This window comes from Elaeis guineensis, chromosome 1, assembly GCF_000442705.2.
Source record: "Elaeis guineensis isolate ETL-2024a chromosome 1, EG11, whole genome shotgun sequence".
Classification (NCBI taxonomy): Eukaryota; Viridiplantae; Streptophyta; class Magnoliopsida; order Arecales; family Arecaceae; genus Elaeis; species Elaeis guineensis.
The window spans coordinates 112,099,199-112,119,870 of record NC_025993.2 but is presented as its reverse complement, the minus strand read 5'-3'; the positions used below and the strand labels follow the sequence as shown (position 1 = coordinate 112,119,870).

The following is a 20,672-nucleotide window of genomic DNA, read 5'->3' as shown; positions in this document are numbered from 1 at the left end:
AAGACATTCGACAAATGTCCGACCCAATAAGTTGAAAGAAGAGGTTGCGAGTTACGAAAGTGCATCGGCTCGAACATTCTCTGTTCTTGGGATGTGAAAGATTTTAGAATACTTTAATATTGAAGTTAGATCTTTTACTTTCTGAATATACTTCATCATAATAGGATCTCGAGCTTCAAACTCGCTCTTAACCTGTCCAGCAATCAGTTGTGAGTCGGTGAAGATCTTCAGACTGTCGATATCAAGCTTTTTGGCAATTTTTAAGCCGACTAAAAATGCTTCATATTCGGCTTGGTTATTCGAAGCTTTGAAATTGAATCGAAGGGCATATTCTATTATAATCCCTTCGGAATTTGTGAGGATGAGACCAGCTCCGCTGTCTTGTGCATTAGATGCTCCATCAATATGTAGCACCTATGCCGACGTCAAGTCGGGTTCGGGAGTTGTGGCCTACTTTATTTTGTCATTAACTTCATCCTTAGATTTACTATCTGGTATTGTACATTCGGCGACGAAGTCGGCTAAAACTTGCGTCTTCATTGATGGACGTAGGCGATATTGTATATCAAATTCGTCGAGCTTTATTGTCCACTTTATCATTCGACCCAACGTATCAGGTCGGTGCAAGATTGCCTTCAGCGGCTGATCTGTCAAGGCAACAATTGGCTGTGCTTGAAAGTACGGACGAAGTCGTTGCGATGATATAATTAGAGCGTAGATTATTTTCTCTACTCTTGAATATCTCACTTCGATATTGTGAAGCACCTTGCTAGTGTAATAGATCGGCCGTTGAATCCGATTTTTATCCTCTCGGATAAGCACCAAACTAACCGCCTCCATCGATGTCGTCAAGTAGAGATAAAATCTCTCTGATCTTTGGTTTTGTAAGTAATGGTGGAGAAACAAAGTATTTGTCAGATCTCGAAGGATCGGCACTCATCTGACCATGAGAAGTCTTTTGCTTGCTTTAAAATTTTGAAGAAAGGCAAGCACTTTCTGTCGACCTTGATATGAATCGACTGAGTGCGGCAATCCTTCCGTTGAGCTGCTGTATTTCTTTCTTTGAGTTTGGATGTTTTATGTTGATGATAGTCTTTATTTTTTCGAGATTGGCCTCGATTTCTCATTCCGATACGAGAAATCGAAGAATTTTTTAGAAGTCACTCCAAACGCACACTTAATCGGATACAACTTCATCTGATGTCGCGAAGTGTGCTGAAGGCTTCCTTCAAGTCTCGAATATGATCTGAGGTTTGGGGCTTTTCACCAGCATATCGTCCACATAAACTTTCATATTTGTCTGATTTGTGCTTTGAAGATTTTGTTGACTAGCGTTGATATGTGACTCCAACATTTTTTAAACCGAAAGGTATTACTTTATAGCAGTAGATGTCTTTGTCGGTTACGAAGACGGTATGCTCTTCGTCTTGGATGCCATCCGAATCTGATTGTAGCCTGCAAAGTTGTCCATGAAATTTAAGAATCGGTGCCCCGAAGTCGCATCAACTAGTTGATCAATTTTTGACAAAGAAAAACTGTCCTTCGGACAAGTTTCGTTCAAATTTGTGTAGTCGATGCAGCATTTTTCATTGATCTTTCTCACTATCACTATATTGGCGAGCCAATCGAGATAGGTAGCTTCTCTGATGAAGCCGGTTGCGAGGAGTTTGTCGACCTCTTCGTCGATGACCTTCTGTCTTTCAGGAGCAAAAGGTCTTTTCTTTTGTCTCACCGGTTTAATCTTTGGATCAATGTTTAGCCGATGGATTATTACTTCCGGAGGAATTCCTGATATGTTTGTTGCCGACCAAGCAAAAATGTCAGCATTTGCCCTCATTAGATTTATTAATTGCTGTCGCTTCGGATCAGACAACTATGATCCAATTTGAACCGTCTTCTCAGGATTTTCTTTTTTAATGGGATGGAAACTAGTTGTTCGGTTGGTTCATTTCTTTCTTCATTCTCTCTTTGATTCAGTTTATCGACAGACAAAGAGTCTTCAGGTTGATTATTTTGTGTGGAAACTAGGAAGCAGCATCGGACAAGTTGTTGATCTCCACGCATCTCTCCGACTTCATTTTTTATCGGAAATCGGACTAGTAGATGATAAGTCGAGATTATTGCTCTTAGAGCATTCTGATCAGGTCGTCTGAGTATGGCATTATAAGTCGAGGAACTCGGATAATCGTGAATGTACGAGAACAGTACTTTGTTGTGGTTCAGTTCCTGCGGTTAATGGAAGAGTGATTTCTCCCTCCACAGTAATTGCGTCCCCTGTGAAATCGATCAATGACGTCGAGATTCTTCTAAGTCGATCAGTCGGTAGTCGCATTCGAAGAAAATCGAGTAAAACAAAACATCCATAGAGCTTTCATTATCCATTAAATTTTTTTTTACATCATAATTAGCTATCATTGTTGAGACAATGACAGGTCATCACGGGAAGTTTGAATTCTCCGAACATCTTCTTCCAAAAAAATATTACATTATCGAGTGTCGTTTCTTCGCAGACTCTTTTTCGAAAGTTGCTCTCCAGTTTGGTGTCCAGAGATCATGTTGATTACTCCTGCAGTCGGTCGATTGTTGATAGTCTCCTCAGTTTGTGGCTGAGGTTATCGGTCAGCAGAAGGTTGAGTCGGTTGATCCTTTCGAAACTTTTCGAGGTAGCCTCGTCAGATCAGGGCTTCTATCTCGTCCCTGAGCTGGATGTATTGTTCGGTATCGTGACCGTGATCACGATGAAACGACAGTACTTCTTCCTATCTCAGCTCTTCGATGGTGCTTTCATTGGTGGGGGGTGTCGTAAGTATTTTGCTCCTTCGATCTCCATCAGGATTTGCGCACGAGGAGCAGAGAGAGGAGTGTAGGAGTCATACCTGTCATAGTTCGGCTTCGGACTCCGTCTTCGAGGTGAAGCTCTTTTGTTGACAGTCGGCCTACTTGATTTGGCCGGAGCTTCACTTTTCTTTTGTTTCTTTTTTTGATCTTTTCCGTCTGTTTGGCGTCTGTTAGAAGCAGCTTTATCCGCATGAATGTACTTGTACGTTGCTCCAGAAGTTCAGCATAGGTCTGAGGGAGAGTTTTGTCAAGAGAATAAGTAAATTTGGATCTCTTTAGACCTTTTCTCATGATCGATATAGTTATATCTTCATTGAGTCTCTGATCTTAAGTGTGGTTGTATTGAAACGAGCCACAAAGTCTCTTAATGTCTCTGTCTTACCTTGCTTGATTAAGAAGAGACTGTCGGATGTCCGTGGCGGCCTTCAGCTTGTGCTGAAGTGGGCTACGAAAGAATGCTCAAGCTGCTCAAAAGAGTTAATGCTCCCTAACTGAAGTCCGGAATACCAAGCTCGAGCAGTCTTCCGAAGAGTTATCGGAAAGTCAATGCATAAGAGGGCATCGGTTGTCCTCTAGATCATTATGAGAGCCTTATAGCTCTCCAAGTGGTCGATCGGATCGGTGGAGCCATCGTATGACTCCATCTGTGGTATCTTGAACCGAGAGAGAATCGGTTCATCCAAGATGCACCGAGAGAAAGGCTGGGCAGTGTGAAATCGTAGTCATTGAAAGACTTCTGACCTTCCACTTGAAGTTGGATGAGCTGACGATCAATTTTTCGGAATTTGCGTTCATAGTCGTCAAGTCGCCGTTGCTGGAAAACTCCGGGGGTGGAACCCCTTGAAGAACTCGAAGAAGGAGAAGCAGAAGGCATCCACGGTCGTTTTTCCTTCTTGATACTGTGTGCACAAGGAGAGGGAGAACGTCGTGAATGGTGGGTGGCACGATGAGAGTGTCGAGAATGTGGTTGTCTGTCTTGATGAAAATATCGAGATGGTCGCTCCGGAAATGAGGAGGGTGAGCGTCGTGGAGGACGGCGGCTGTGCCTAGACGGCACTGACTGAGCCACCGGTTACTCCACTGGCGGCTGCTACTGCTGTTGGGTTTGTTGTTGTTGGAGGTTTTGAACCGCCTCTGTCAAAACTTTCATTTGCTGCATGAGTGCAGTAATCTGCGCATCCGTGGTAACCACAGGACGCGAGGAACTAGATTCTGCTACCGGAGGTGGGGGAGGAACATCTTCCCGACGGGAAGATTGTCTCGCCGATCCAGTCGAATGCTGAGCTCTGATTCTCGGCATGGTTAACTGTAGTCTCCCCCTATCTGGCGCGCGAATCTGTTGCGGTCAACTCCCTGTCGTCTGTCGCCGGTGAAAAGCATCTGCAAGACAAAGTTCTCACGGACCGGAGTTGTGTTCGACGGGGACCTTCCAATGCTTAAGTTAGAGAGGAGGTTGGTGAACTGCAGATAAGAGTGTATAGTGTAGTAGAGTCTTGGCCCAGAATTACCTTATCTGTATTGCTCGTTTACCTTTCCTTTTGTAGATGATTTTGATGTAACCGTCGAGCACGTGGTCCCGCTTTTTATGGCGCTAGATTATCGGACCATAATCGTGGAGTTAGTGGGTTGTTTATTCCCATTAATGGCCGTAACACGTAGTCGATAATCGTTCATAACGGTTAGGATATGTTGAGCAGATGGACCGACTATATATTGGTAATACTGATAAGTCGGTAGAGATAAATCGATAGAAGATCCGAATGTGTATCGGTTGGTAACTCTGATATGCCGATGGTCTTTGGTCGGAGGTTGATCAAGTTATTTGTTGTCGGTCGATAATAGCCGACTGTCGGTCGGTCAACCGATTATGAGTCGGAGTAATATATTCCTTTGGCCGATGTAGAGTCAGAGTCGGGGGTCAGTTGATTTGCCCCAACACCATCCCTGCCAGGTGAAGGCTGATTTCATGTTACTCTTTACTTTTCAACAACATCCTTTCTGTGAAGAGAAAGTTCAAATTTTTAAGCGGATAGTTCTGCTAGTTTCACATGAAATTGCAATGAAGTGAATGAAGGCGAGCAAATTCATCGTAATATTCTCTCGTACTCTCTCAAAAAGACATGCTCAATGCAGATCATGCTTTGCTGGCAAGACTGCTATAAGTTACAATCTGCCCTATATGAGCCACTTTGGTGGAGGATGGTTTTATCGTCCAAAAGTGAATGGTCCTTTCGGGCATTCACCTACCTTTCAAGCTGAGTTAAAGGGATGTAATAGAGAGTATTTTTCAGATCTGGTCTTCATCTCTCTGCTCAAAAAGTCCACCAAATAACCTCATTTTTCACCCTACAAAATCACTTAAGTTCTTCAACTTGATCTTTTTATATCAAATTGTTCATCTTTATTCCATGGCCCACTTCTAATGTACCCAAAAACATGGTGAGGTCCTCTGAATAGGTAAAAAAAAAAAAAAAAAAAAAGGAAAAAGAATGGATCAGAAGAAGAGAATAGAAGGAAAATGTGGGATGAAGAATTAAGACTTGGCCATGAAGATATTGTGAAGAATCCATCGTCTTATCATCTTTTAGACTCCTAGAATAAAGATTGATCGCCTTTGTTATCTTTATAATGCTTTCTTTTCAATTTTATTTTCCTCCTAAAAACAAAATTCATACTTTCTTTCACTCATCCTTGCTCCCTTAGGGATGTGTTTTGGAAAAAAAAAAAAAAAATTCAAAGTCGCTCAGAATAACTTTGATTATATGATTCCGGTATATCATAGGTGGGTCTTTCAGTGAATTACCTAGTAGAGAACAGATTGATTTTTGCAAGGGGATGTGCTGACAATCCTTTTAACTGGTAAGTAGAAGCAAAATGAGTCCCAAGGTAACTATGAATTTGGACAGCTATCTTGCTGCCTTGCTCACAGTGATTAGTCAGTATTGGGATAGTGAAGAATAAATTCATTTTTCCTGATGATTATTGTGGATGGCAGGCTATCAGTTCATGCAATATGTATTCTTCTATATATTTACTGTTGTTTTTCTGGCACCTGATGCTTTGCTTGAGTCTACTTTCTTCTTTGATCAATCTTTTGTGTTGTCAATTGAGTGATCAAAGAGAATTCTCTGTAATACCTGGTTTCATCTCTCAAGTTACCAAGTCTCATGATTGATTTCTTTATTCTTTTTATCGCATACTGTGTTTATCTGGTTAAACCGATAATGAGAATTTATTTATCTTAATCATAATTGTCTCACTTTTTTATCATGCTTTTAATTCTTTCAAGAATTTTTGTTTTATGATTTTCTTTTCAAGAATCCAATTAAAAATTGCAGGTGCTATCTGTGGCTGTGTACAACCACTATAAAAGAATCTATCATGCATCTTTGCCGAAAGCGTATGTTTCAATATAACCTTTATATCTATTTCAGTTTTCTGCTATAATCCTTTGGCTTATGTTGATCTGTCTTGTTACGTATATTATTTCTTTAAGTTTAAGCATATCTAGATTGTTGCTTGCATTTATAGGCATCGAAAACTTGCTTGTTCTTGTGATGGTCTTCTGATGGCTTATGCTGAGCTGAATTTACTGAAAATACACAGATCTGGAGCTGATTCAGGGAATTTTGAGGCTGAAAATGATGATGATAATGTAGAGTTAGAGAAAAGCAATGTGCTCTTGATGGGCCCTACTGGCTCAGGTATAGTATCTGCCTTTTTATTTGTTACATTTTTATCATGTGATGGTTTTGCTGAACATGCTGGCACTTGTTATGTCCTATCTATCATCATGAGAACTAACAAGGAATCGTCTACTCGATCTTATTGATTGATGTTCTGACCTACATATAAATTGTTGTGTTCTCTGTAAGGACAGGAAAGACATTACTTGCAAAAACATTAGCTCGCTTTGTGAATGTACCAATTGTTATAGCAGATGCAACAACACTGACACAGGTAAGTGCACTAATGGTCTTCTAGTTCCCTACTATTTTGAAAATAAAAATTATATATTCTTTTCTGAGTATATCCTATGATCCTAGTATCTCTATGTTGTGTTTTCCTAGCCTACTTACTTTTTCTTACAGCACATATTTATGATTTTCATAGGATATTTTATCCTCTGATTGTTTTAAATTACCTTATAAATGGTTCCTCTATTTAAAACTCTCATATTTTGCATGAAGCTGGGAGAAAAATCAAGAAATTCTGTAAATGGAAGATTCTAGTTTTATCTTCGCCGTGTAAATTTTCACGTGCTTGTGTTGGTATACTTTTGTGCTTTTATGCATGTATCTTGGTACATGCATCATAAGAAAATTCCATAAATGGGAAGAAAAATATAAATATCTGATGATATTTTTAGAAATTAGACTCACGGCCAGTTTATATGGTGGTATGAGTAATTCATCTTGATCTATGAGATCCTCATGGACTAGTTCTTTTAAAAGGAAGAGTGAAATTCTTGTGTCAAATCTGCCATCTGCTTTTTTTTTTTTTTTAATTGTCCATTACTTTTTGGTAAACAATTTACGTTCTAGCTTAAAATGTTTATTTTTTTTAAAAAAAAATATGCTTTTGTGAGGATGCAATGAAAGCATAACAAAGAGAAAGATGCTTTCTGGTTAAGGTTTACTCTACATCTAAGTTGGATCATATTCTATATTTTGGCCTTAATGATTTTTTGGGAGGATACTTCAGCTTAGGTAGTCTTTGTGATTTTTTTTCTTTTTTTCTTTTTAACCTCAGTTGCACTAAGTATTACATGGATTAAATATTCCATGGAGGTATATATATATACATCAAGTAACCTCCATGACAGCTACAAAAGTTGGTGAGTTTTCAATAAAGTTTACTGCTCCCTTTGTGGAACATTTGAGAAGGTATTGTGGGCTCATGAATGTTTTTCAATAAGATATTAGGTGAGGAGTGTTCTGTAAGCTTAACGTAAACAGGGGTTTTGTCAGTGTTAGGTGCCTTTGGAAGCTGCAATCCAGATATTTTACTAGGTTTAGAGTCTTCAGAAATATATCAATGGTTGGTTGGATTCTTTTTCCCTCTATTCTTTGATCTTAGAGCCTGCCCAAACTAGGTGATTTACTTTTTACCCTGTTATCTCAGCATGTAGGGTGCTTATCCTGAAGGTGTTTGAATGTCAATTATGGAGCATCTGATTGTATGATGTTCTTTTTTTTTTTTTTTTTTTGTAGTGGGAGAAATCATTTCGGTTTTTATGAAGATTAAGCTCCATATGTGCTATGGAAGGTATTGTATTGATAAAGAACAATTTAATTTTCATTTATTTGATCAATTGATTGCAGAGCTTGTTAGCTAGTTTTGTGAAATATACCTTGCAGTAATCTCTTATTGTTTTTGGGGGACATCAGTAGGCCCCTGGCATTGATACACGAAAGAGTGAAAACAAGTTAGTTAGGAACTTTGCTAGGTTTTCAAGGCAGGCATTCTCTACATACTAGGTCAGCAAGAGGCCCTGGTCATTGATAGGTTTTGTAAAGAAAATCAGCAAAACAAGCTATTTAGGGACAGAATCTTCTCCTTTGCTAGGTCTTAAAGGTGAGAAGACTTTTTTTTACATGCCTATGAAACTTATGCCTAAGCTAACCTGTTGACTGCTCTTGTATGGAGTTGGAGAAAAGACAAAGATTTTTCCCTCTTTTTCCTCTTTTATATTTTTGGGTGGGGTTGGAAAAATGGAGAAGAGGAAGGTGCCAATTGTAAACCATAATCTTAACCATCAAACCTTGTGCCAATAATTTTGTGTCCCTCTTATGAATCCTAAGTTACCAAATATTCCTATCTTTTTTACCTCTAGTGTTAGTTCAAGTCTTGTCATATCCATTTTCACAACTTCCATCCATGTTATTTGAGGTTTTCCCTTTCTCTTCGTAAGTCCTTCGGCAAAAGGTATAGTTAACAAAGATTAAGGAGTGGTGGTAATTGTAATTTATAAAACAAAATAATAAAGCATAAAAAAAAAAAGGTAAGTGAAGAGGAGAAACGCAAAAAAAAAAAAAAAAAGAGGAATAGGAGAATTAAAAACACATTTTACTTGGCCCAAGCAGAATTTGTGCTTTTGTTTGCATTACTGCATGTGTCTTTATGCTGCATGTGAATTGTGAAATATTGTAAGTTTTTAAGTAATAGGAATATGAAGATTCATACAATTTTAGCTGACTATTTGACCAATGCCGAGGTCTTTAACAGCTAAATAATTAAGGAATATTGCCGAGTAGCTGTGTAGCTGCTTATCGGATTACATGCTTTATTTGTACAAGAGATAACTAAGCAATTTCTACTTGGTAGATAATGATGTGACACACATTTCACTATTACACCACAGTTAACTTATCTGCATGTCTTTCTATTTGCTTTCTGCATTTCAGTACTGAAAACTGAATGGATAAATATTTGTACAGGCAGGCTATGTTGGAGAGGATGTTGAATCAATATTGTACAAGTTGCTTATGGTATGATTTTGGACTTTTCCTTGTTTAGATGTTTTATCATTGCTTGTTGGTTATCCCACCTTATTATCTTGGTGTCCATGATATTAAAGAGAATTGAATGCATAATATGATAACTGTAATCTTATTTGTCATTACATTCTATGGTAACTATAATCTGAACTGCCGAATTTATTTGTATTTCTTTGCAAGAATACAGGATTTTCCTGTTAATGGTTTCAAAAATATGTTTAGTTGTATGCCCTGCTTAAAAATAATCAATTGGTCAATTAATTATGCAATTAAAGTAATATAACATAATGAGGATACCCATTTAAGAAATGCAGTCATTAGGTCCTTAATAGGACATTTTCAGTTTCCTTCCTTTAAATGTTTTTTGGCTGTTTCTAATGTACCTTTCCTATGATACCTATGAACAGTACTAGGATGCTATTGAGCTTGTTGATGCAATTCAAATGCCTGCTCCAGTAATAGTTTGCTCAGCTAGTCCATTGGTGCTTTCAGTTATTACTTTGCGATGATTGAAGTTGTTTAATTATTTATATGCATAATGTGTCTTGAATTGCTGGTTTTTTCGTCAATAAATTGGCTATACGAAGGCCATGCTGAAGGTTGCTGAAAGATACATGACATTACCAAGGATAATAATGATCCCAGTTGCATAAATATTCATGAAATAGTACTTGAAAAGTTTTGAATCTTTGTTATCTTACCTCTGTTTATAATCTAAGTATCTTGTCTTATAGAAGATGTTGGCATTTTGTCTTTAACTACTTGCTGTCTTTTGTTGTGTATTGCACCTTAAAACCTCTTCCCTTAGAATGTCCTAGTCTCCCTTTGTAAAACAAGCTGGTCCTGGTTATCTCATGGAATATATCTGTCAACACCAATCCTCTTTTTTCTCCCATTTTTTATTTAAGAAGTTACTCTCTCATTTCCTCTTTATTTCTCCTTATGAGTTCATTCATCTTAAACATACCAACAAACTACATGTTGAGAAAGTGCTGTGGTAGGATTAAGAAAATTTTACAACTGGCTGTCAGTCTGATGTAAACTCTCTAAATTGGTGCCGATTTCTGAAACCTGTATGGCCTACTTGGCAAGTCACATAAGCATTTCTGTAATCATCCTTTAATGTTCTGTTGCAGTTGACCTTGGACTAAGGATATATTTTTCTCATGAATACATGTTTGATATCATAATTTCTACAATTAAATTGATACTTGCACAAAGTGGTGTGCTATTACATTCTTGCTAATTGTACCGAACTTTTTCTATGTATTCTGCAAATCTATAGACACTACTATGAAATGTGTAGAATAATGCATCAGTTACAAATATGGTAAGTGGTCTAATCACTTATTTCTAAAATTATCTTAATGCTTCCACATATCTGGCTTCAGATCTGGTGCTACCATGAATCCTAAAAGCTTCAAGAAAATGCTGAATCCTTATACTTCCGTGTCCCATATATTTTGCAAATGCACCTCAAACATTCTGACTTGCACCTTTTTTTTCTTTAAATGTGTTAGGTTGCTGAGTTCAACGTGCAAGCAGCTCAACAGGGAATAGTATACATTGATGAAGTTGATAAAATAACTAAGAAGGTATTCATGCTGAATCGCTGATTAAGTTATTGATTAAAGATGGCTTCATTTACATCTCATTGACAGCCATTATTAATGGTTGACTTTGCAGGCTGAGAGCCTAAATATTAGTAGAGATGTATCTGGTGAAGGTGTTCAGCAGGCATTATTGAAAATGCTAGAAGGAACTGTAAGTCATGTATCATGCCTTAGTATTACTACTTTTAGTTTCATATGTATTTATCACTAACTAGATTGTACATCATGTGAATGTGCGTGGCATTCGAGACCCTGGGCACCATCTTTAGGAGCTCTGCAGTATTCCACTTCCTATCCATAAGACATAAAGCAAAGCTCTAGCAATCATCAGATAGCATAAGAACAAATAATTTTGTCTTTTCCGTATATGCATGATACCATCCCCATAATTTCCAAAAGAATAGAAGTGCATATTTCATATGTTTTGTGTGATATTGTAAAGTTATTATGAGTTCATCATAGGTCCATTTATCTATTGCCCTTTGATTGAATCATAGATCTATGAGCTTATTCATTTTATTTATAAATGTAAGAGGAATGGCAAGCTGTCTTTCTTTTTTTTTTTTTCTTTTTTCTTTTGTCCCATTTGGTTCAACTGATTGTTGTACTTATACCAATGATCATAATTAACAAATGGTCTAAATACTTGGATTCAAATATTTGTGGATTAAATAGATATATTGTTAGCAGTTAATGAGAAATTGACAAAAATTTTAAGACACCATATATTGTTTAGATTGCTAGATCGATCAATATAAGTGCACAATTGGAATAATACTAATAGGCAGCTAACAGTTCAAAGCAAGGTTTGCAATCTTGGTATTGGACTGCACACCTTTACCGTGTTAGCATGGTGTTGGTACATCTGGTACGGGTTGGCTTAGCTTATCAACATGCAGTATGCCCCCCTACCGAGTATCATTTCAGCATCGATGCAAGATGGTATGCATTTAAGAAGACTCTAAACGATGGTTAAGTGTATTTGATTAGTGGAAATATATTATAGATGATATGATTTTAGAAGAGGAGTGTTGGTAAATGATGAGGGTGAGCCTTGGTGCCAAGCATTCAAGTCTCGATGAGATGTTCTGCGAGACACCAAGACGGGATACCATCCCATGTGTTGGGAAGGACTGTCCCACCATCATCCTAGCATTTCTATCAGCACATTTTGGGACATCCCTTGTCCCAAGTGTCAGGGTGGGATGACAGCGCATCCCATTCCATTGGAAAATTTAAACAGCTCCATTCTAGGGGATTTAAAACCTTGCTTGGTGCAATGGTAAAGTTGCTCCACTACAATCTGGAGATTCAATGTTCCAAGCATGCAAACATCCTCTCTGCACATGGGGGTAGGGTTACGTGCATTTGACCCTCGCTTGACTCCACAATAGTGGGAGCCTCATGCAATAGGTTGTGCTTAATCTTGGTAACGAAAGTTATGATTAGATAACCTACTTTCCCTTGATGTAGCTCTACAGTCATAAGTGTGTGTGCTGATAAGTATCTTGGTTCTGAGGGAAAGACATGAAGCTTAGAAGCACCAATAAGTTCTATCCCTTTGTGCTGACTGATTTATGGTGGATGCTGCTGCACATATGATCTTGGATATCCATTTCTTCTGATGCCTGAGTTTTGTAAGATGATTCATTATTCCCTGAAAACATGCATCACGTGCCAGTCAACATGATTTTTTTCTTTTTTTTTTTTGTTCTATAAATCATTAGAGATTTAAGTCCCTGCAGTTCCATAGCAGGGATGGGGAGTTGCACAGATGCTTCAGGTTGAATGAGAATGAGGAAATTTGTTATAATATATATTAGAAATGTCACTTTTCTGCTGATCGAAACTTCACATTTATGGAACTTCTGAGTTTTAAGAACCAAAATGCATCTATATACTGCATATACATAAATATTAGCGCGAATTTGGATAAAATAGGTTTTTTATCTGATAAAAATAAAACTTGTGCATTTTGAGATATGGATTCCAAAGCTGGCCTTTAAAAAAAAATGTCATAATCAATTTCACTTTAAGACTAAAATTAATTATGTCAGTGTGTTTCATAATACCTCATTTTTGCGCTTGTCCGAGTTTACGATAGCAATGATTATGAAAAGTAGGGCACGATTTGTAAGTAGTAGACTATTGATATGCAAGAAATACATGTGGCCCTAGAACAGGTGCTGCCCTTTGAAGCACTCAAAAATTTGCAACAAATTAGAGAGATATATGGATCTAAACTTTTCCAACAATCCCTGGATAGATGTCTTCATTCATCTGCTCTCAGCAATGAGAACTTATTACGTTCATGATTTGACACTATGTGCTTTTGATTCCATTGTCTGACTTGCGTTAAAAAATAATAATGCTATCTGTCTAGTGTTGATTCTTGGCAGAGATATCCTCAAACTGTTTTTGCCACATGATAATTGGTGGATGAATCCTTTGTCCTTTATCAGTTAAACTATAGATCAAAAACTTGGTTTGGCTCTGCTGTGGTCCGAAAATGTTCTTCCAGATGCCTGATATCTAGCAGATCACATAATTATTATTTCAGCTTCCTTATGATATCTGATTTGATTAACATGTTTCATGAATCGTTGGTCCTTGAACTTGAGCAAAACTTTTCTAAAGACAGCTTGAGACTTACAATATTGCTAATATGTTGAATAAATTTGTGGAATCCTTCTTTTGCATTAGTGTTTTCATTATGCTGTAAATCAATGTTTTTTTTTAATCTAATCATTATGGAGGTTTGATGGCCCGAGGTGAATTATGTGGTACTCTTGTTTTGGTTTCTAATAAGAACTGAAATTCAAATATCTTTTTGTGCAGATAGTCAACGTTCCAGAGAAGGGAGCTCGGAAGCACCCTCGTGGTGACAATATACAGGTATTGCAGGCATGATATTTCTTTAGAATCTAAAAGTTTTTACTGTCCCAACTTTTTTTTATTTCTTAATGTTGAACTATTATTTCTGCATGTTTTTGCCACTTAAAGTCAAGGCATTTCTGGTTTTGGTCCGGTCATGTCTAAAGCAATGTGCTTGTCTTGCTGCATCTTTTAGATTTTGATTATGTATGCTTGTGATGTTGTATGATCTCAAAAGTGTAATGAGTAACCCATCAGAGTTTATCAACTTAAGAGTTTCATAGTTACAGAGTAACCATGGCCTGTGAAACTTTTCTTTTTCACTTTTGTCCAACATGCGGTGTTTGAGGCCCTTGCACTGCTAGACTAGTCTAGTCAGAAAGTTTGATGCTGCTGGAGTTAAACTCATCCTAGTTCCCTCTACCTTGATGCCTAATGTATATTAAAAAAGTAGATGGGCCATGCAAAATTGTTTCATACACTAGGACACAAGTCATAGCACAGACATATTTCCATTTCATTCTATTAATCTAGTGTCATGATATCTATATATGATCTGGAAATTTGGGGCAGAAAAAGGAAACTGCACCTGGGAAGTCTTGATATAGACCATGAAATAAAATAATACCGCTGTTTCGAGATTCCTTATGGCCAAAGAAGGCGCTATTTTAGAATTTCCTCTTCATGGATCTCTTAATGGTCTCCTATTAACATCTCCTATATGTTCATTCATCTGGTTGAATTGCATATAAATCATCCATAAAGATTAAAACAAATTGAATAAATAAACTCATTACTGTAAACATATTTCGAAATATAAAACCTTTTCAAGTATTTTTGTTGCAAATTTGAAACACATGTAAACTTTGTCGTTGGGGAATAAATATACTGTTGTTTCCTTGCTACTTGATTGTGGACATGTATTATGTTTTACACGCAGCATTGGTGAAAGGAATATTCATTGTTCAGGCTGACTGTTCTAGAAGGTTCACTGTACTCTTCCAACTAATTAGAATAAATCATTACTTTGTGAAAATTTGCAACATAGCAACCATCATAGACATAATTGACTGATAAATAATTAGGGTAAAAATTTCACTTAATTTTCTGCTGCAGCATGCTTGTTCATTTAATAAATAGTTAAGAAATAGACCGGGCTGTCACCGTTTGCATCCTTTTCTAGTATAAGTTTTCTTTGGGTATTCTGTAGGTCCACATTGACATTTACCTTCTGTTTGCTACTCCATGTAAGTTTGAATTAGTAGATAATAGAAAGTTACTTCTTAATAGAACTTTTTATAGTGATAATAGTTTTAGCAATTTTATTTCTTTTATCGTAGTTTCACACTAGTTTGATATGCAGATAGACACAAAAGATATTCTATTTATATGTGGTGGTGCCTTTATTGATTTGGAAAAGACAATTTCTGAAAGGTAATAATGTCAAATATTTCTAACAATCTTCCTCAAGTATTTATTGCTGAACATGCTGCTTGTGGGGGGCCTGACTTTTTGGTCTGGAACAGACGACAAGATTCTTCTATGGGTTTTGGAGCGCCAGTACGTGCAAACATGAGAACTGGTGGGTTAACAAATGCTGTAGTGACATCATCCTTGTTGGAATCAGTAAGCATCAAAAAACTAAAAGGACATGACTGGAAAACCATTGATGTCCTTTGTATCATTGACAACATAATAAATTTACCTTGCACAGGGACATGGACTTCTTTCCTTACAAATGTCACAATTAACATGATATGCACGTGATTTTCACAGGTTGAAAGTAGTGATCTTATAGCATATGGACTCATTCCAGAATTTATTGGACGCTTTCCAGTCTTGGTTAGTTTGTCAGCACTGAGTGAGGACCAACTTGTTCGGGTAGTAGCCAGTCTGGATTTGCTCTCTTTTGTTCTTTCAAGAGATTTGTTTCAATCTTCTCAACTATGTATCATGTTAATTCAGTAATTTGCTGACTTAATATTTATCCCTTGATCTGGTGGGTGGGTCAAGTTTGTTTGGCTGTTGCATTAACAGTTGGTTGGGTGAAACTATAGTACCTGTCTTTTTATTTACAGAATTTATTTTGATTCTGGGGAGGCTCAATTTAACTTGAATTTTAAAATTATTTAGCTCAAACTTTTAAGCTTGAATGTCTTTGAATGTAACAATCATGTTACTTGGTCAGCTCTTCTTTTAAATTAGTGGTCGAGTTTTCTAAAATTGGCTAACTTCAGGTCTTGATGGAGCCAAAGAATGCTGTTGGTAAACAATTCAAGAAATTATTTAGCATGAACAGTGTGAGTGTCCCTGTTCTACTGATTATTTTGTGCCTTTATTTGACAAAAACTGTTTGTTTCTGTGACTTTATGTGAGTGCCTCTTCCAGGTTAAGCTGCATTTTACAGACACTGCACTAAGGCTGATTGCTAAAAAAGCATTGGCCAAGAATACTGGTGCGCGAGGTTTAAGAGCAATATTGGAAAATATTCTTATAGATGCCATGTATGAGGTATGTTTTTTGACTTTTGGCAAATTTTCCTGTCCTTTGCTTATTTATAATCAACTTAAACAAAATGATCCAGCAAATAGCGAAGGGATTGAGCACTGTACAATGTATTCCAGTATCTGACTTTGTAGGATATCACTTCACAGGATTAACACATGTTAGCTATTTCCCTTTTAGTTATGAATTTTTAATGACTTTAAATTCTTGGTTCACTTGGTTTCAGATTCCAGATCTAAAGACAGGTGATGAGCGAATAGATGCAGTAGTGGTGGATGAAGAAGCTGTCGGCTCTGTTGACCGACCAGGTTGTGGAGCTAAAATTCTTCGTGGGGATGGAGCTTTGGAACACTACCTTAAAGAAAACAAGATAAAGGATCGAACGGTATGTACATGTTACTCCATGAATCTTAAATTCTGTTTTTCTGCAAAACATAGAGCTTGATACAGCATAGCTGGAACAAAATGAATACAGAAAAGGGTTTTGACATCTTCTAAGCCACAACATATGCTCTGGATTCCCGTCAAATTTCTGTACTCCAAACATTGCATATCTGAAGCTTTTACTTAACAGAAGCTGCACCATTTCTACCACACATTTTTCGATAAGATTCTACCACACTATTTCCTTGGGTGAATCTGAACTTCTAGTTGAATTGTCAACCAGCTGTTACACTTTTACATTAATTGCCGTCTGGCACAAATGAAGGCCTAAGATTTTACCAATTTCTGGGTTGGTACCCGTAAAACGCTTAAGTGCAGACGTTTCACATCTGGCCGTTATCTGTGTGTAACAGCTGATCCAATCCCGCATGTTAATCACTTGTCTGTTGGGGAACAATAAAAAAACAAAGAATTTGAATGCTTAAATGCACAAGTCTAATTGATGAACTCTGCAGGCAATGACTGATGGGTCAGGAGGTGAATTGGAAGGAGAATCTGAACTCTCGTCTAGAGCCATGAGCATGTAATATCTAGCAGACTGTGTATTGTAAAATCTCCATTTATATCGATGTAATTATCATCCTTGTATATGAAGTTTACTCTTTAATTAGTGATATTTCATGCTAATTTAAGCATCAGTACATTGTCCAAGTCATCATTTTTTTGGAATCTCTATTCTTTGTTGTCAAACTAGAGATCATAAGACAATGTAGGTGAAGTTAGTTATGTGATCTGGTTCTTGGAAATGTTTCATTCTGTGATCTGGCGTCATAGAGGAGCATGTTATCCTCAAATTTTTTCAGTAACCAGGTGTCTTTTGATTTTTGGCATACGATAACTCTGGTTTTCTAGTTCTCTGTGGACATGGATGTGAGATATTTCTGTTATAATTCATTTGTGATTTGCCCATCAATGAAACCAGGATTGCAGTCGTGTGTTTGCCCATCAATGAAACCAGGATTGCAGTCGTGTGTTTGCATACATTAAAGAAATCTGTAATTAAAAACTTTTTTCTTTTGGCTGAGAGGTTAGAAGTGGTGATATTCCATTCCGCTTTCACAAGCAATGACATTTCGCAAATTTTGTGGCACAAGATGTGCAATGAGTTTCAAAATGTCACGATCAGAAGGAACACCCCGAAGCAGTTCCAGCAAGGATGTGAATGCAATGAAATTAAGACTTGCGTTGAATTGTCTTTCATGGTATTAAAATAATGGGAAAGCCACATACATTTCTCTCTCCAAGCTTGTTTACCCAAGATTCTAGCTTCCATCCACATTTAGCTGGATAAACTGCAATTGAAGTATCTGAACCTAGGCCAGGTACCAAGCATGTATGCCAGGGCAGCAAGCTAATGAATGCATTTGTCCTGTGAAAGCCTATTCATAATTCAATAATGGCCATGGCTGCAAAATGAACAATCATCCTGCCTCATACCGCCATCAGAATAAAGTCACTGGCACGTACAGCTGACAGCAGCAGAACAAAGGATAAGGTGAACAACCTCATGACAGAGAACTAGTCTCTTTAACACCATCACTGCACTGGTATATGTATATATATACATACATGTTCACTATTAATTATATCAGTTAACAGGGTCTGCAAACCATACGCATCTCAAAAACATTGAGATACCCATCCCAGTTTATATACAGATCAATCTGGGTCCACAAAAAAGGCTGCTAGCTTATCATTCCAAGTTTTTTATTCAAAATTGTAGTGCTTATCCACAGCCACCGAGACATCCCAGGTACACTTCATGCCTTTGGGAAACTCCACCAGATCGCCCGCCCCAATCTCCACGAACTCATCACCATGCCCATCAGGGTATACTCTCACCTTTCCTTCCAGTAGATAGCACGTCTCCTTTGAAGTGTATGTCCATGGGAATTTACTAGGATCACATCCCCACCTACATTCATAAAGCACGCAAAAATGTAACATAGGCAAGCTATCAGTCATATGGCATCATAAAGACATGTAGGCAGGTATCAAGCAACCTCATCTTTCTAATCAAGCACATATTGGACAATTTACTGCATACATTTTAGCATAAATATGCATGAGGGCCGGATCCCACATCGAGTAGATCTTGAATATTTATATAGAGTTAAGAAATCCAGATAACATCTTTCGATGAATTTTTTTAATGAAATCCTACATCTACTACTATATATACATACATATGCAAATTTTTATCCTAAGTATCCATGCATCGGCCAACATACATACACATGGAGGTGATAAATGACCCCTTCTCTGCCAGATTAGAGAGCAGAAGGGCCAACAACCAATCCTACAATGCACCGATGTAAGGCTTTATTCCTACATGACATATATCATATATGTTATTAAAGGTGGAGCAAGGTTTTCAACCTGTGTCCCCAGCCTACAGGGCATGCAAAGCTATGCTTGGTTTGTAGATTCGATCCAAGGTGAATTTATACAGACCTAGAATCCAAAGATATGCTTGATTTATACACTCAATCCAAGATGAAATGTAGGCTCAATACATACCTAAAGATGCTTTATATATGTGTGCCCAAAATAAAACATGTTTGTGTCACATTATTTGCACCGTGTCGCTAGATTTGTTGTACCATCCTGTACCATTATGTATGAATCATATCATACAATATTGGTATACCATATCGGTATACACATAATATTCTATATCAATTCTACACTATTATATCGAATCATGTATCGATACTATAATAGAATTTTATTTGTATAGGATCCTATACTGAGACGGCAAATCCTGCTCTATTGTTTGGTATGTTTTCTATTAAGGTGAGGCTACCAAAAACCTATCAATCCACGGAGGTGTCAAAGAGGGCTTAGAAATTGAAAGTAGAGATAGATGGGCTTTACTTTGATTGATCATTTGGTGTGGAAATTTTTTTTTTTTTTTTTTCCATTTTTCAAACTTAAAAGTGCCCCTAATAAAATTTTCACAATAATGAACACTAAAAATGAACGGTAAAAAAAAATACCCCCAGGAATGAGAGAGAGAGAGAGAGAGAGAGAGGAAAAGAAGGGTTTTTTTTTTTTTTTTAATGATTACTTGGGCCATCGGCGGACGCCGAGCTCGGCGAGCTTGGACTCGGGAGGATTCCTCTCGACCTTGATCCCCAGCTTCTCCGTCTCCATCGTCTCGGCCCTGATCCTTAAAACCGATGACCTCCTCTTGTGTGCTCGCGCTGGGATTTGAAGGGAAGAAGGAGAAGAAGAAGGGAAGGAGGCTCCGAAGAGAAGTGAGCAAGAATTCGGAGTCCGATTGGTTATCATAGTGCTCGCCGTCGGCACTTCGGTGGGAACTTTCCAGGAGGGTGGAACAAAATCTCTCCTCCTTTATGTCTTTCTTTCTTTAATACAATTGAGCTTGCTCCAGTTTTGTTCATATTTACTCGTCTCTATTTCTGGACCATTTATATCTTATCCTAAGTGAAATATCTGTATCATGTCGATCCAATATCTGACCCACAGCTTTGAGAAAACTAGCCGCGAAGCTTAAAAAGAAAATATTTTCATGAAAAATTTAGATTTTGTTCATCAAATTATATTTCTGATGTTCCAACAACAACAACAAAAAAAAAAAAAAAAAGTTTTGCTGAAGAGGCAATTACATGGAGATTTAATATGACAATCGGAACACAGGACATTAGCTATTCAATGCTTTGATAATATTCCAAGAACGTTGGATTGATCTCCTTTGACGATGTCAACCATTGGATGGTGCCTCATGCAAATGTCTAGCAGTCCGAACTCCTTCATCCCTCCATCTGCATGGATCTCGAAGTAGCTATTGCACGGTTCAACGGTGGATTTGCATAAAAGAGGATAAACTGAGCACTTCGAGAACAGTCTAAATGAAGATGTCAATGATAAAATA

At 37.4% G+C, this 20,672-nt stretch overlaps 3 protein-coding genes across 3 annotated transcripts in view; 1 reads left to right on the top strand and 2 right to left on the bottom strand.

The window, feature by feature from the left end:
- Positions 1–20,672, bottom strand: part of LOC105038563 (agamous-like MADS-box protein AGL11) — a 104,001-nt gene that overhangs the window by 25,478 nt on the left and 57,851 nt on the right. The gene's annotated exons all lie outside the window — the stretch shown is intronic.
- Positions 6,177–17,412, top strand: LOC105038567 (CLP protease regulatory subunit CLPX1, mitochondrial; the record flags this gene model as incomplete). The annotated part of the gene is given in 14 exon segments (XM_010914408.4): positions 6,177–6,238; positions 6,445–6,542; positions 6,719–6,798; positions 9,279–9,329; positions 10,859–10,933; positions 11,025–11,102; positions 13,790–13,846; positions 15,189–15,259; positions 15,352–15,451; positions 15,602–15,706; positions 16,063–16,125; positions 16,214–16,336; positions 16,557–16,715; positions 17,230–17,412. Coding segments are annotated over 13 exon segments (1,053 nt in total). The 3' UTR covers positions 17,302–17,412.
- LOC140858652 (uncharacterized) lies at positions 18,283–20,148 on the bottom strand. The gene is made up of 2 exons (XM_073259964.1): positions 19,845–20,148; positions 18,283–18,689 (listed from the first exon to the last, which is right to left on the bottom strand). The coding sequence occupies exons 1-2, from the start codon at positions 20,066–20,068 to the stop codon at positions 18,482–18,484; spliced, it is 432 nt and encodes a 143-aa protein (XP_073116065.1). The 5' UTR covers positions 20,069–20,148; the 3' UTR covers positions 18,283–18,481.

Bases quoted from the DNA above. Each gene is read 5' to 3' on its own strand.
- LOC140858652 (XM_073259964.1), bottom strand. From the start codon at position 20,068: ATGATAACCAATCGGACTCCGAATTCTTGCTCACTTCTCTTCGGAGCC. The intron at 18,690-19,844 runs GTAATCATTAAA...TTATGAATGTAG, and splicing joins GGCGTCCGCCGATGGCCCAA to GTGGGGATGTGATCCTAGTA.